Here is a 13,224-nt window from a genome sequence, read left to right on the forward strand (position 1 = left end):
ACAGGCCCCATTAATCTGAATTTGGGATTGTGCATTAGTGACCAACTCACGCACCCAGCTAGAGAAGCGCCGACCAAATCCAAAGTTCTCCAACATGTGAAAGAGAAAAGGCCAGTGCACCGAGTCATACGCTTTGTGGAAGTCAAGTTTAAGAGTAAAGAACGGCCTCCCACTAGACTTCATAGAGTGAACCACCTCTGTGGCCAAAATAAATGAATGTTGCAGTCGTCTATGGGGAATGAAGGCAAATTGAGCATCTGAAAAGATCTGATTAGCGACAGATCGCATCCTGGTAGCCAATACCTTGGCGATGATCCGATAGATTCCCCCTTTTAATCTTTGGAGAGAGAGAGAGAGAGAGATTTTGTTTGGATTTTTGACTAGTATTTCTTGGAACCATATCTATACCGTATCCAGTTGGGTACTGCATCATACGTCCATCAACTTTTCACATGGACGTCAATACCGTGATCCATATCCTTTAAATTGGATGTGGTTCGGATGAGTATCCCATTCTCAGCCTAATCATTGATCTCTTCCATAAAACTTTCATCCTTCATTAATTCTTATAAGTAATTATTTAAGAAAAAATACAAAAGGTTCAATTATAAGTTTTGTTTTATGGCCCCTTTTAATCTTTGGTTTGTTGTTAAAAACTTGGTATTCCCATTAGCCGTTGCCTATTTTCAAGAAATAAATGAACAAATAAAGTGAAGGAATCAATCATCCTTTCGGCCAACACTCTAAACAGAAAATGCTAAGACTGTGGGGCTAGTTGAGCCACTAGCGTCTTCAATTGGAATCTTGCCATGCAAAAATTGATTCCATACATGAAATCTACATATTTACTGTATCATATTTTTTAACATTTTACAGAAAGATGCCCAACTTATCACATATTTACAAATAGGTGCCTGGTGTTTCAATTATTACATTAAACGATCTTCTTTTCAAAGTTATATTTCAAGGATGCCCTTGGTCTTAAAATCAGTCAGTTGGCTTTTACTTAATAAAAGTAAAAAACAAAATGCCCTTGTTTTCTAAAACTGCCTATAAAATGAGATAGAGAGGGAGGAATTGTTTGCCCCATAGCCACCATGCACCATCTCACCTTCACCCTTACCATTTGATTTCTAAATTACCTTGTATTGACAAATATCGCAAGATTTATGAAAATCTCATGATAATATCGTGAAAAATTGCCTCAAAGTTTAAAAAAACAATTTCTCTTGAGAATTTTAAAATATCATGATATTTATGAAAAAACATAAATACCGTGATTTAAACATTATATTTATGTTTTAAATGGCTATTTATCATGAAAAAACTGTGCATTTTTAATTTTAAATAAATTTTATTAATAATTTTTATAAAACATATTTTTTTATTTATTTTTTTATTGCCAAGAATATGCCAAAAAATGCAAGATTTATGAAATTTTTTCAATTTCTCACAAGTTTATAAAAAAACAAAATTTTGCCAAAAAAAATGTTTGTCGCTATGACTACCTTAAGCATGGTAGTGAAGCAACTCTCCCTCTCTTTCTCTCTCACTAAAAATGAGGGCATTGTGGTGGGTGATGGTGCAACCGGATAACCTCTCTCTTTTCTTTTACAGTTGGTTAAAAAAAGGCATTTTGGTCTTTTCATTCATTAAGTCAAGGTCAACTGACTGATTTTTGGATCAAACGTGTCTTTCAAAATATAATTTGCAAGTGGCTAATTGTAATATTTGAAACGTGAGAACTTATTTATAAATAGCTGATAAGTTGGGTGCTTTTTTGTAAATTATTCATTTTTTTTTTCTTTTCTTGTCTTGATTCCTTTGACAGCGTTCCCTTGTCTGATGTGATAAACAACCACCACCATTCCCAAAAAGGAAAAAGTCCAATGACTCATTTGGTGGAGACCCACTTAAATTCCTAGTTTTCATGCTTTTAGGGCTCTTTAGCCTATGTTGTCTAAATTCACCTTTTCTTTTAATTTATAATTGCACGCACGTCTCATTGTGGTGGGACGCTGCAGGTTCAAAACCCAGTGGTACTGTGAATAATAACTTGTTGGGGTCAGCCTAACCGCAGTTTGCCTTTAAAAAAAAAATCAGCATCGAGTCAGGTGACCTTGCATTGGAAGATACTGCCGAGCTACGGTCACCATGTGATACGGTTTAAATTCTAGATGACTCAACTCAAGATCCATTGCCTTAGTCAGATCTCACTGTCAAAGCCTTCGACCCGTATTCATTGGCTTAAATGAATTCAAGTACGATGCACTCAAATCCAAATCTATTATACCAAGAGATTTGGGTGGACCCAAGTATTACCAGAGAGAGCCCAAGCATCAGCTTCTTTTTTTAATTTATAATTACATGCACGTCTCCTTGTGGTGGGACGTTGCAGGTTCAAAACCCAGTGGTACTTTGAATAATAAATTGTGAGGGTTGGCCTAACCCCAGCTTGCCTTTCAAAAAACAAAAAAAAACCAGAACCGAGTTGGGTGACCTTGCATTGAAAGATACTATCAAACTACGGTTACTATGTGATATCATTCAAATTCTAGAAGACCTAACTCCAGATCCATTGCCCCAATCAAGCAAAATAGATCCTTCTGACCGGTACTCATTGGCTCAAATGAGTTTAAGTATGTCATACTCAGATCAAAATCCGTTATATCAAGAGATTTGGGTGGACCTAAGCATTACTATGAATTCGAAGCCTAATGTTGAAGGCCCAGTTAGAGCGGTAGAAGACCCAAATCCAAGTTTCGTAGTCCAAGCAATTGATAAGGACTCATTCACTGCAGATTCAAATCTAATTAGTTCCATCTTGCAGTGAAACCCATAAGTGCTACATCCGCATTTGCATCCATGTACGATATTTGGTGCAAAACATTACTTCATTTCACATTTGAGACCCTGATCCAATTCAACATTGGGTGGAGCAAAACTTGAAAAAAACGGATCCAACAACAAGATCTAGACCTCACTTTGGAGGACCTTGATCTAAAGATACCATAAAGTTGACAGCTGACCTTGGTGGAGCCCATAGGGAGGTCGACCTCCTTTGAGAGGATCTTGGTAGGGCGTCAGCAGGAAAGAAAGAGAGACTAGAAAGAGACTCTCTAATTTTGATGAAGTCCTATTCCTAGGTTGGGGGTTGCGTGTGTTTTCACAAAATACATTAGGAAGTTTAACACCATGCTCGATGGTGTAAAACCCCCAGTCTGCCCCCTTCACCCAGTGGAGTAGCTAGGATTCATGTGAGGGGGGGGGGGGGGGGGGGGGGGGGGTGCAAACAGGGGTGTAGGAAAAAAAAAATTTGGTGCGATAGTCCGGGGGGTTCGAGGGCAGAGCCCCCGAATTTTTTTTTTGAGACAAAATAAAAAATGGCTACAATTATTAATAAAAGTCTATTTCATATGGACAAATCAAACTATTTGCTGCAGTCAGGGCTGGGCTAGGACTGAGCTAAAAAAATGGATAAAAATCTATTTCATATGGAATCAGGGCTGGGCTTTTAAAAAAAAATTAAAATAAAATTTAACTGTTTCGGGAGGCAGGACTGGGCTACAGCCACTGGGTGAAGGGGGCAGACTCAAAACCACTCCAGGTATCAAGCACTTGACCTTCAACTCAAAACCAGTTAAGCCGATCCACCTAACCAAGTAATGCAGAGCTGTTGTGGCAGTCTAAAAGTCACTTAATGGTGAAGAAAAAGGAGGAAGAGTGAAATCAAACTGTTGCTATTGATGAACCTTAGATGTTGTCTTTATTCCTTTTAGAGCAAATGATATTTAGAATAAAGGGTCCCCAAGTGCTTTTCCTACGCAACTTGCAGAAAAAGGCTGACCATTTTAAAAAATAAAGGTCGGCAAGTTTTGTCATTTATCAAGGAAAAGCTTTAAAGGGGAACAATCATTTTCCTCCTCAAGGCTTCCTCTCAATGTAAGTCATTCGTCGGGGGGGGGGGGTGGGGGCACATCACATGGTTAGTGACCCCTGGTGGGTGCCAATTAGGGGTGTCAACGGGTCGGGCTTGGTTCGGACCCATATAGTTTCAGACTTGGGCTCAATTTTTGGGTATGGTATCAGGTTTGCACTCGGGTTTAATCGAGTCTACTATAAGAGAAACCATACCTGGACCCGATAAGAACTACATGAACTCGGGTCGGCCCCAGGTCTGGTATAAAATTTCCCAAACTGTGCCTGGATCCATGTATTAATCAGACCTTCAGGTCTGGACCCGGGTCTTATTATTTATCACCAGGTAAACCCGACCCATTGACACCCCTGGTGCCAATCCATGCAATAGCAGTAAGATGCAGTATCACGGCCACAAACAGCAAAACAAAGAACAAAAGCAACACAAGCATTTAAAGAAACCTAAACATTATGATGCATTTTTTTTTTTATAAAGAACAAGAAAATCACCACCCAAACAGAGATCTAGTCGTGCCTGCTATCCCAAAGATGTAAGCATGTGGGGGCACCCCTGGTCCCCAGGGAGTTGCCAAGCTTTGGAATATATAACACAAGGGTTGTCGCCGTGGGAATGGAACCCTGACCACCCATCTAGCGGCTAAGGCCCCCGGCCCTCCCACTGCGCCAAACTCCTTATGTTTAAGATCAGTTTTATTCTTTTTTTTGGAATTCACTGAAAGATTGGATACTTGGTGAAATTTACATGACAAGAAGAGTACAACCAATTTAGAGCATTGTACCTGCCAGAAAGGACAGTATTATGGTTTACATCGTCACCATTATGAAAGAGAAAACATGTGGTTTTGTTGCATTCTTGTGGGCTAAAAAAAATAAAAAAGAGCTAGTGTTTCGTATTGGGCCAAAGGAAATTGCTTGTTTAAAGTTGTGTGGATGTATACATCCCTATGTATGTGCATTTAGATCTATTAGCTAAGATGCAAGCACTACATTTTATGTATGTGGGTGGTGTTCATGGAGCAAAATTAAAGAGGGGTTGCAAATGACATCTACATCATAGTCAGAAATATCAGCCATTTTTTGAAAATCTCATGATTTTATTGAGAGCTGATATAATCCCCCAAAAGGTGAAATTTTCAAAATATTGCCTATTTTGAAAATATAGTTTTTCTATCGTGATATTATTGCATTATTAATGTGATATTTATATCTATGATTATTCAAATTGAACCACAACCAACCTGCTATGACAGGCCACTTAAGCACTCCTACAATTTTTAAACAAAATAAACATAATTCTACAAATTTTAAACAAAATAAAAATTATATATATATATATATATTGATGACGAAGAAACCCTCACTGAGAACTGGGTCACTTAATGGGCCAGCCTCCCTGTGAGGTAAATCTGAAATTGCAGACAAAGAGAAAAGGAAATTCGTGTGTTTTTATAAATTAAAGAACTAAAAAGTTTCCATATGCTTATTAGAGGAAGGAGCTGGACTTAAATTAAAAAGCAAAACAGAAAGGAAGAATCTGTGTTTTCAAACGAGATGGAAACATAAAGTCACAAAAAAAAAATGAATGAATAATCAAATAGTGCAAAGTATCAAGAAGAAGAAAGGAATAAGATCTGATTCTTCTTAATGACAGGATTCTTTGTCCCTGGTGAAGTTAATATGGAAGCTTTATTGTGCAGATACCATGTGCAATTTTAAATTAGAGAAGGAAAACCAAATAATAAAAGCAAAATCTTAGGCTAGAATCAGAGAAAGATATGATCAGGGAAAGATATTTGAGAAGGAATGACCAAATTTAAGTATGGAAAAATCCACACTATTAAGCATATAAACGAGGGATATTTTGAAAAGTTGATTTTATAAGATCATTTCAAGCTGTTGAAGCATTTCCAATCTTCTGTTAAAGGATTTACATACTAATATGAATAAAATTTCAATAAATGAGCAACTTAATAGCTTAAATATGAGCTGCTCTCAGAATATTAAAAGAAAAAAATGAAAAATGAAAAATGAAAAGAAAGAACCCACTGAGCTAATTTCAGAAAGCTGTTTGCCTCACGAAAGGGAAATTTCAGGTGCATTGCAACTAATGCATTTAGAACATAAAGCTACTCATGTACCTGTTTCTTCAATGTAAACATTTACTCTACAGAAGCAAATTGTGTGTTTTCATACCTCTAGAAAGAGTATCAGCTGACACTACTCTCCATCAAAATTCATGCATGAAACTGCTGCACATTAGAATAAAAATAATTAAAATTCATTTTGTCTTTTGAGCATTTTTTCAGATTTCCTGCACAATGGACCTTAAATTGCAGAACAGCAATTCTGGGAAAAAGTAGCACATAGGAAAGAAGATAGCTACATAATGTAGTCCGCTGTTTGTGTTTCACTTTGTAAAGTTGACCTTATCTTCAAAATTTAAATTTGAGATATATATCTTATAGATGCATTCATAAAATTTATTTAATTAAAAGAGAAGACTTGTAACTGTCCCAGATCCTTATGTTTTTCTTTTGAAGCACACTACCATGTCAAACCAGAGCAAGTTGAAATTCTCCATAGCAGTTTCTGTCAAAAAAAAAAGAAAAATTCTCCATAGCAGAACTTCGATCAAACATTGCTTCATTCTTATAATTATGACATCTCCCCTCTTGAAACCCATGGAGTTAAACATCGGGGAACATGATTTTTGAACTACAACACAATGTCACCATACTCCTAAGCTTGGAATATTTGAAAATTATAGCCGAATTCCCATCAACATTCTCATTGACAAGAAACAGAGTCCTACACGCCAATTGAAGTGCTGTTTCACTAGATGAATATACTATTTACCGTGGTCCATGACACTACCCTTGATAGCTGTGAATTGCAGGTTGCATCTGAAACACAGAATTATGCACTTCCACATGAGATTGGTGAAGCATATTCCTCTGCAAATGTTGTGCGCTGAAGTTGTTTGCATATGTACCAACTGAATAAGATGGAATGGAAAAGTTCCCCTGTGATAGGCACACCCCAGAGTTCACACTGATTGCTCCTTCAGTAGTATGACTTTGATCGAACAATACAGAGAATCCATTAGGAGTGCTAGGCATGCTACCTGAACCGGATTGAGCGGGAAGGACCGGAGATCTAGTGAGTGAAGCTAGCCTCTTATCTGACACATTAGCAGTGGTGATATCGTGTATGCTAGATCTTCTTTTATCTTTGCTCCCTGAACATAGCCGGATGAAATATTTCTGAGCATGGCTGGCCACCTGTGTAGGAGTTTTTGTAACAACCAAGTTCCTAGAGATATTTCTCCAGTCCCCTTTTCCATATTTCTCAAGACCCAACAGAAACAGCCTGTGATTAACAGAAAAGAAGAGAATTAAATTATATCAAAACTCAGAAGATAAAGTTGTACCACTACTATAAGATGCGTGCAGATTCTATTTTTTACAGAAGTATTCTTATGATTTTACTTTTGTGATCTAAAATATCTTAACTATTTAACTGGATACAGTAAGCCAGTATCGAATTTCGGTAAGGTCGAAGAAAATAACAAGTTCCTTAAAGAATTCCTGCATTCTTAACAAATTCAATGACAAAAAACGTATTTTAGACACCTCCCATAAAGCGCCATCCAGTTCTTCATGATCACCAGTATTCTGTTCATATATGGTGAAATCAATTTTGCAGTAAGATCAGAAATGCTTTGAATTTTGAACAAAAAGTAAAAAGATCAATATATGGACAACCCAGGAATGATGTTAAATTATACTATTAGTATACGACCATATAAATCCATGCTTAGAAATATATGAAGTCAACCAATTAAATTTCTGAAACAGTTTCTATCTATTCTGCAACTTAAACATGAACAAAATGAGATGAAGGAAAAATTAAACAAAGAAAAGCTTTATAGGAGCTACCTATGCTCTTCTTCAGTCCAAGGGACACCCTTCTTCCTCTCTTGCTCAAAGCCCTTCCCGCCACCCCTCTTCGAACAATTACCGAACTGCTTGAATCCGTCGAACCCGCGATCTTCTCCCAACTCCAGTGTGAACGATGAAGTGCTATAGCTTGGAATATCAACCAATCCAGCTTCAATACAATTAACATCTGCTTCAAGATGTTGGTAATGTTCATAGGCATCAGAAGCTGTTTTCCCAGGGATCATGGCCGCTATTTTCTGCCATCTGTCTGGTGTTTTGCTGTCAAACAAGGCCAGAGCCTTCTCAAAGTTCTTGTTCTCTGTTAGAGTCCAGGATGAACTGCGTCCATAATTGAAGGTAGATCCAAGGTCTTTCTCATACTTCATCTGCTCATAGAGCACCAAGTTTCCACCCATAATGTGTTTTTTCTGGGAAGATAAAACTTCAGCCATCTACTGAACCAGAACCAAACAGAATTTTCGGTTTTCTAGAGTTAGGAGGAAGAAAGGAAGAGCAAGTAAAAGAGAAGTCTAGGAGTCCCAAAGGAGGTGGTGATTCAGAAGAAGAATGACTCCTTTTATAAAATCATTTGAAGAATCATTTTCTTTTCTTCCTTTTCCAATCAAAAAGAGGGCACAACTTTCTTGGTTGTGGTAACTTGAAATATGAAGATCTTTCCCACTAATTATCCAAGGAACAAGCCTTCAGATCTGACGATGCCCACGAAATCAAACAGGAAAATGAAGAAAAGAAAACAACCCAACTTTGGGTTTTGCAGAATCTAGTGGCTACAAGAAGAGAGACCCAAGAAGGAAGAACTTGGAAATCAGAGGGAAGACTTCAAAGGGAAGCAGAAATTGCTCATGAGCCTTTTGTGTTGCTTGCTTTTCTTTAATGTAGGCAAAAGGCAACAGGGCTCAAGGTATTAAGATTTTTGGTGCCAATCACAAGGCTAGCAGAGAGAGAGAGAGAGAAAGAAAGAGGTGGTGACTCCCTATTGAATACGTAAATTGGTGGTTCACTTCAAAATATGACAGGGCTCTCCTTCCTCTTATTTATAATAATATAAGGCTATTTCACAAGCATCAAATATACATATTTTAAAGGTTACATGTAAACTGGTATGCACCGAGGTTTTGATATTTTTCTTTTTTAATTTTAACTTGTGCGCAATGATTAGATCGATGTATAAGAATAATCTTTTAAGGGTTGATAATCAAGGGTTGATAATCAATGGTTTAGAATTTTCATAAATATTCAAGCATACAAAATCACATTTTTATCCCGTTACAATGTGATCCAATAATCAATTCCAAGCAAATAAACCACATGGTTGCAAACTAAGTATCAAAATCTCAACTTAAACTAGTTTACATATTTTGCTGCATATTTCAGTTTCCCATGTCCCTAATATAATGTGCTCTAAACCCCATATCCCCAACTCTCTACAACAACAACTACTACAACTACGCCTTCATCCCAAAATAATTAGGGTCGGCGATATGAACCAAAAAAGAAAATTATTCTAGGTCTTCCACATGAATCCTTCTCCTCCAATCATTTCTATCCAATGCCATGTCTTCGGTGAGGTTCAAAGCATTCGTATCCTTTTCTATCATCTCCATCCAAGTCTTCTTAGGCCTACCCTGACCTCTTTTAACTAATATATTTTCCCATTTCTCCATCCTGCTAACTGGAACATCATTAGGTATTTGCCGAATATGTCCAAACCACTGTAAACGATTTTCTCTCATCTTATTTTCAATTAATGCAATGCCTACCTTCTTATGTATCTCCACGTTTCAAATTTTATCTTTTATTGTATTTCCACATATCCATCTAAGCATACACATCTCAGCTACACTCATTTTTTGAATATGATATCTCTTGGCAACCCAACATTCCGTACCATATAGTAAAGCGGACCTAATAGTCATCCTATAAAACTTTTCCTTCAACCGCACCGGCATTGTACGATCGCACAACACTCCAGTTGCACTTTTCCATTTCATCCACCCAACCTTTATCCTATGATTTGCATTTTCATCAATTTCTCCATACTTTTGAATGATAGATCCCAAATATTTGAAATAGTCATCCACCGGTATTTCTTACTCATCAAGTTTCACTACACTCCCATCACTACTTCGTTGCTTACTAAACTGATATTTCATATATTATGTCTTACTCTTACTCAACTTAAAACCTCTTGCTTCCAATGTCTGTCTCCATAATTCTAACTTAACATTAACCCCAACTCTAGACTCATCAATCAAAACAATATCATCAGCAAACAACATACACCACGACACATTTTCTTGAATTGATCTCGTAAGCTCATCCATCACTATAGCAAATAGGAAATGGCTTAATGCAGATCCTTGATGTAACCCAACCATTATAAGAAAATTGGTTGTCACCCCTCCACAAGTGCGAACATTGGTTACTACTCCTTTGTACATATCTTTAATTATACTACACTACAAGAAAAATCTTAATTAGTGACGACAATTTGCGACAGATTTTTTTCGTCACAAATTAGCAACGAATTAGCGAGAGAAAACTATTTGTCGCTAACATTCGAAATATTTACAGAATTAGCGACGAAAATATCTCCCTCGCTAAATCCGTCGCTAATTAGCGATGGATTAGCGACAACATTTTTCTATCGCCAAAACACTACAAAAAAATTCTAATTAGCGACAGAATTAGCGAGGGAATTTTTTTGTCCCTAATCCGTCGCTAATTAGCGACAGAAAAATTTCCTCGCTAATTCCGTCGCTAATTTTCGATTTAAACCGTCCCACCTGAGGCGCAAAATTTTCCCTCCCCCCCGTTCAAAAGTTTTCCTCCCTCAATTTTTCCTTCCCCCCGTTCGAACTCTGAATTGCGGTCTACTTATCAGGATGGAAGCATAGGTGCATTTCGAGATTTTTTTTGGAACTTTGGCCGTGAAGTTTCTGACGGGAAAGGAAAGGAAGAGAGAAGAAATCAATGGCGTCCCAAAACTGCTCAAGCCTTGACACTTGAGCCTTCTGGCCTTCGCTGACCGTCAATTCCTGGTTCTCGGAGAAATTCATAAGTCATGAGACCGACGTCCTCACTCGGGCGCTCTAGCTTGAAATCTGCAACTCCGACTCCCTCGCCTCCCTTCCCAAGCCAAACGCCCTCACCACCACGAGTGCCACCAGCTCTAAGACGGACGACCCCCTCCTCCCTCCCGCCCGTCGGACCACCGTCGCCCCTCTGCCCACCGGACGGATCTCCAAGAGGAAGTCCCGGGAATCGAAGAAGACGCTGACGACGTTCATCAACGCCGACCCCGCCAATTTCTACTAGATGGTCCTCTGGCCGTCGACACAGAGCTTATCAGTCTCCTTCCTGTGGCTGCCCACGTCCCTTCTCCTGTCGTGTCTGGCTTGCTGCGAAAGAGCGTCTCAACGCCGAAACACACCGGTTCTGTGAAAAAAAAATTGCTCCCAGCTGGAGAACGTGCTGGCAAAGAGCAAATTTTTTTTATTTTTTTTTTTAAATTTAACGATGGATTAGCGACAGATATTATCTATCGCTAATTTAAAATAGCGAAGGACTCGCGATGGATCATGTTCGTCGCTAATCCGTCGCAAATTAGCGACGAATAAGTTATGACACTACTTAACGTTGAAAAATTTGCGATGAAAGTTATCCGACGCTAATCCGTCACTAAATAGTTTAGCGACAGATTAGCGACGAATTTAGGTCGCCGCTAATCCTCAGGTTTCTTGTAGTGCTAATATACTTGAGAGAAACACCTTTCTTCATCATTGTCCACCAGAGAACATCCCTAGGTACTCTATCATATGCCTTCTCCAAATCAATAAAAACCATATGCAAATCTTTGTTCCTCTCTCTATATCTCTCAATAAGTTGTTTAAGAAGATGTATAGCTTCCATAGTTGATCTTTCCGGTATAAAACCAAATTGATTCTCCGATATCATGACAACCTTCCTCAACCTATAGTCAATCACCCTCTCCCAAAGTTTCATAGTATGACTCATGAGTTTTATATCACGATAGTTTGTACAATCTTGTGTATCACCCTTATTCTTATATAGAGGCACCAAAGTACTCTTCCTCCACTCATTAGGCATCTTATTTGTCTGCCAAATCTTGTTAAAAAGATTTATCAACCATTCCAAACCTTTCTCACCCAAGCATTTTCAAGCCTCGATAGGTATACCATCTGGGCCAACTGCCCTTCTTGATTTCACTTTCTTCAAAGCCTCTGCAATTTCTTTCTTTTGAATCTTGCACATGAAGTCACGATTCATCTCATGAAAAGGAATGGAGAAGTCTCCAAGATTCTGAGCATAACTTCTATTAAATAGCTTATCAAAATAATCTTTCTATATCTCCTTAATCTCCTCATCTTTGACTAAAACCCTTTGCGTTTCATCTTTGATACATCTAACCATACCCAGATCCCTCGATTTCCTATCTCTCATCTTTGCAAGCCTATAAATATCCTTCTCGCCCTCTTTGGTATCCAACTTGTCATAAACCTCCTTATATACCTTATCCCTCGTGTTTCAAACTACTTTTTTAGCTTCCTTCTTTGCTATCATATACTTCTCCAAATTCTCATTATTTCGACTCTTACTTAAATTTCTATAACACTCTCTTTTAACCTTAATAGTTAATTTGACATCCTCGTTCCACCATGATGTATCCTTATCTAGCGGTGCACCACCTTTAAACTCACCCAATACCTCGTTAGCCACCTTTCTCATGCCACCCGCTATCTTATTCCACATTGATTTTGAATCCTCCTCGAGACACCAATCAACTTCCTTAACTACCTGCTCTACAAATATTCCTTGTTTAGCTCATTTCAGTGCCCACCACTTAATTCTAAGATTTATCCTATGTTTATCCATTTTGCGGCATTTTCTAATTCTAAGATCTAAAATTAAGACTCTATGTTGTGTAGCTACACTTTCTCCCGGTATAACCTTACAATCGATGCAACAACCCCTGTCTCTCTTTCTAAGTAGGAAAAAAACCATCTGACTCGTATTAACCCCACTTTTAAATGTTACTAGGTGAGACTCCCTCTTCCTAAACCAAGTGTTTGCTAAGATCATATTATAGGACAAACCAAAATCTAAAATCCTTTCTCCACTTTCGTTTCTTTCTCCTATACCATAGCCTCCATGGATACTCTTAAATTCATCCTTACTAATGCCTACATGTCCATTAAGGTCACCGCCGAGGAAAAGCTTTTCTTCATAAGATATCCCTTATACTACTCCTAAATCTTTTTAAAAGTAACGCTTAATGAAATGCCTACATCCCCAACTCTCT

The 13,224-nt window shown here is 38.0% G+C and overlaps 1 protein-coding gene across 1 annotated transcript; it reads right to left on the reverse strand.

Annotated features, from left to right (window-relative positions):
• Positions 1-6,525: 6,525 nt before the first annotated feature.
• On the reverse strand, positions 6,526-8,885 carry LOC149821484 (transcription factor DIVARICATA-like). The gene is made up of 2 exons (XM_089982065.1): positions 7,878-8,885; positions 6,526-7,308 (listed from the first exon to the last, which is right to left on the reverse strand). The coding sequence occupies exons 1-2, from the start codon at positions 8,330-8,332 to the stop codon at positions 6,810-6,812; spliced, it is 954 nt and encodes a 317-aa protein (XP_089838191.1). The 5' UTR covers positions 8,333-8,885; the 3' UTR covers positions 6,526-6,809.
• Between the last annotated feature and the right edge of the window lie 4,339 nt (positions 8,886-13,224).

Source organism: Nuphar pumila, chromosome 12 (assembly GCF_984573655.1).
Source record: "Nuphar pumila chromosome 12, dmNupPumi1.hap1.1, whole genome shotgun sequence".
Classification (NCBI taxonomy): Eukaryota; Viridiplantae; Streptophyta; class Magnoliopsida; order Nymphaeales; family Nymphaeaceae; genus Nuphar; species Nuphar pumila.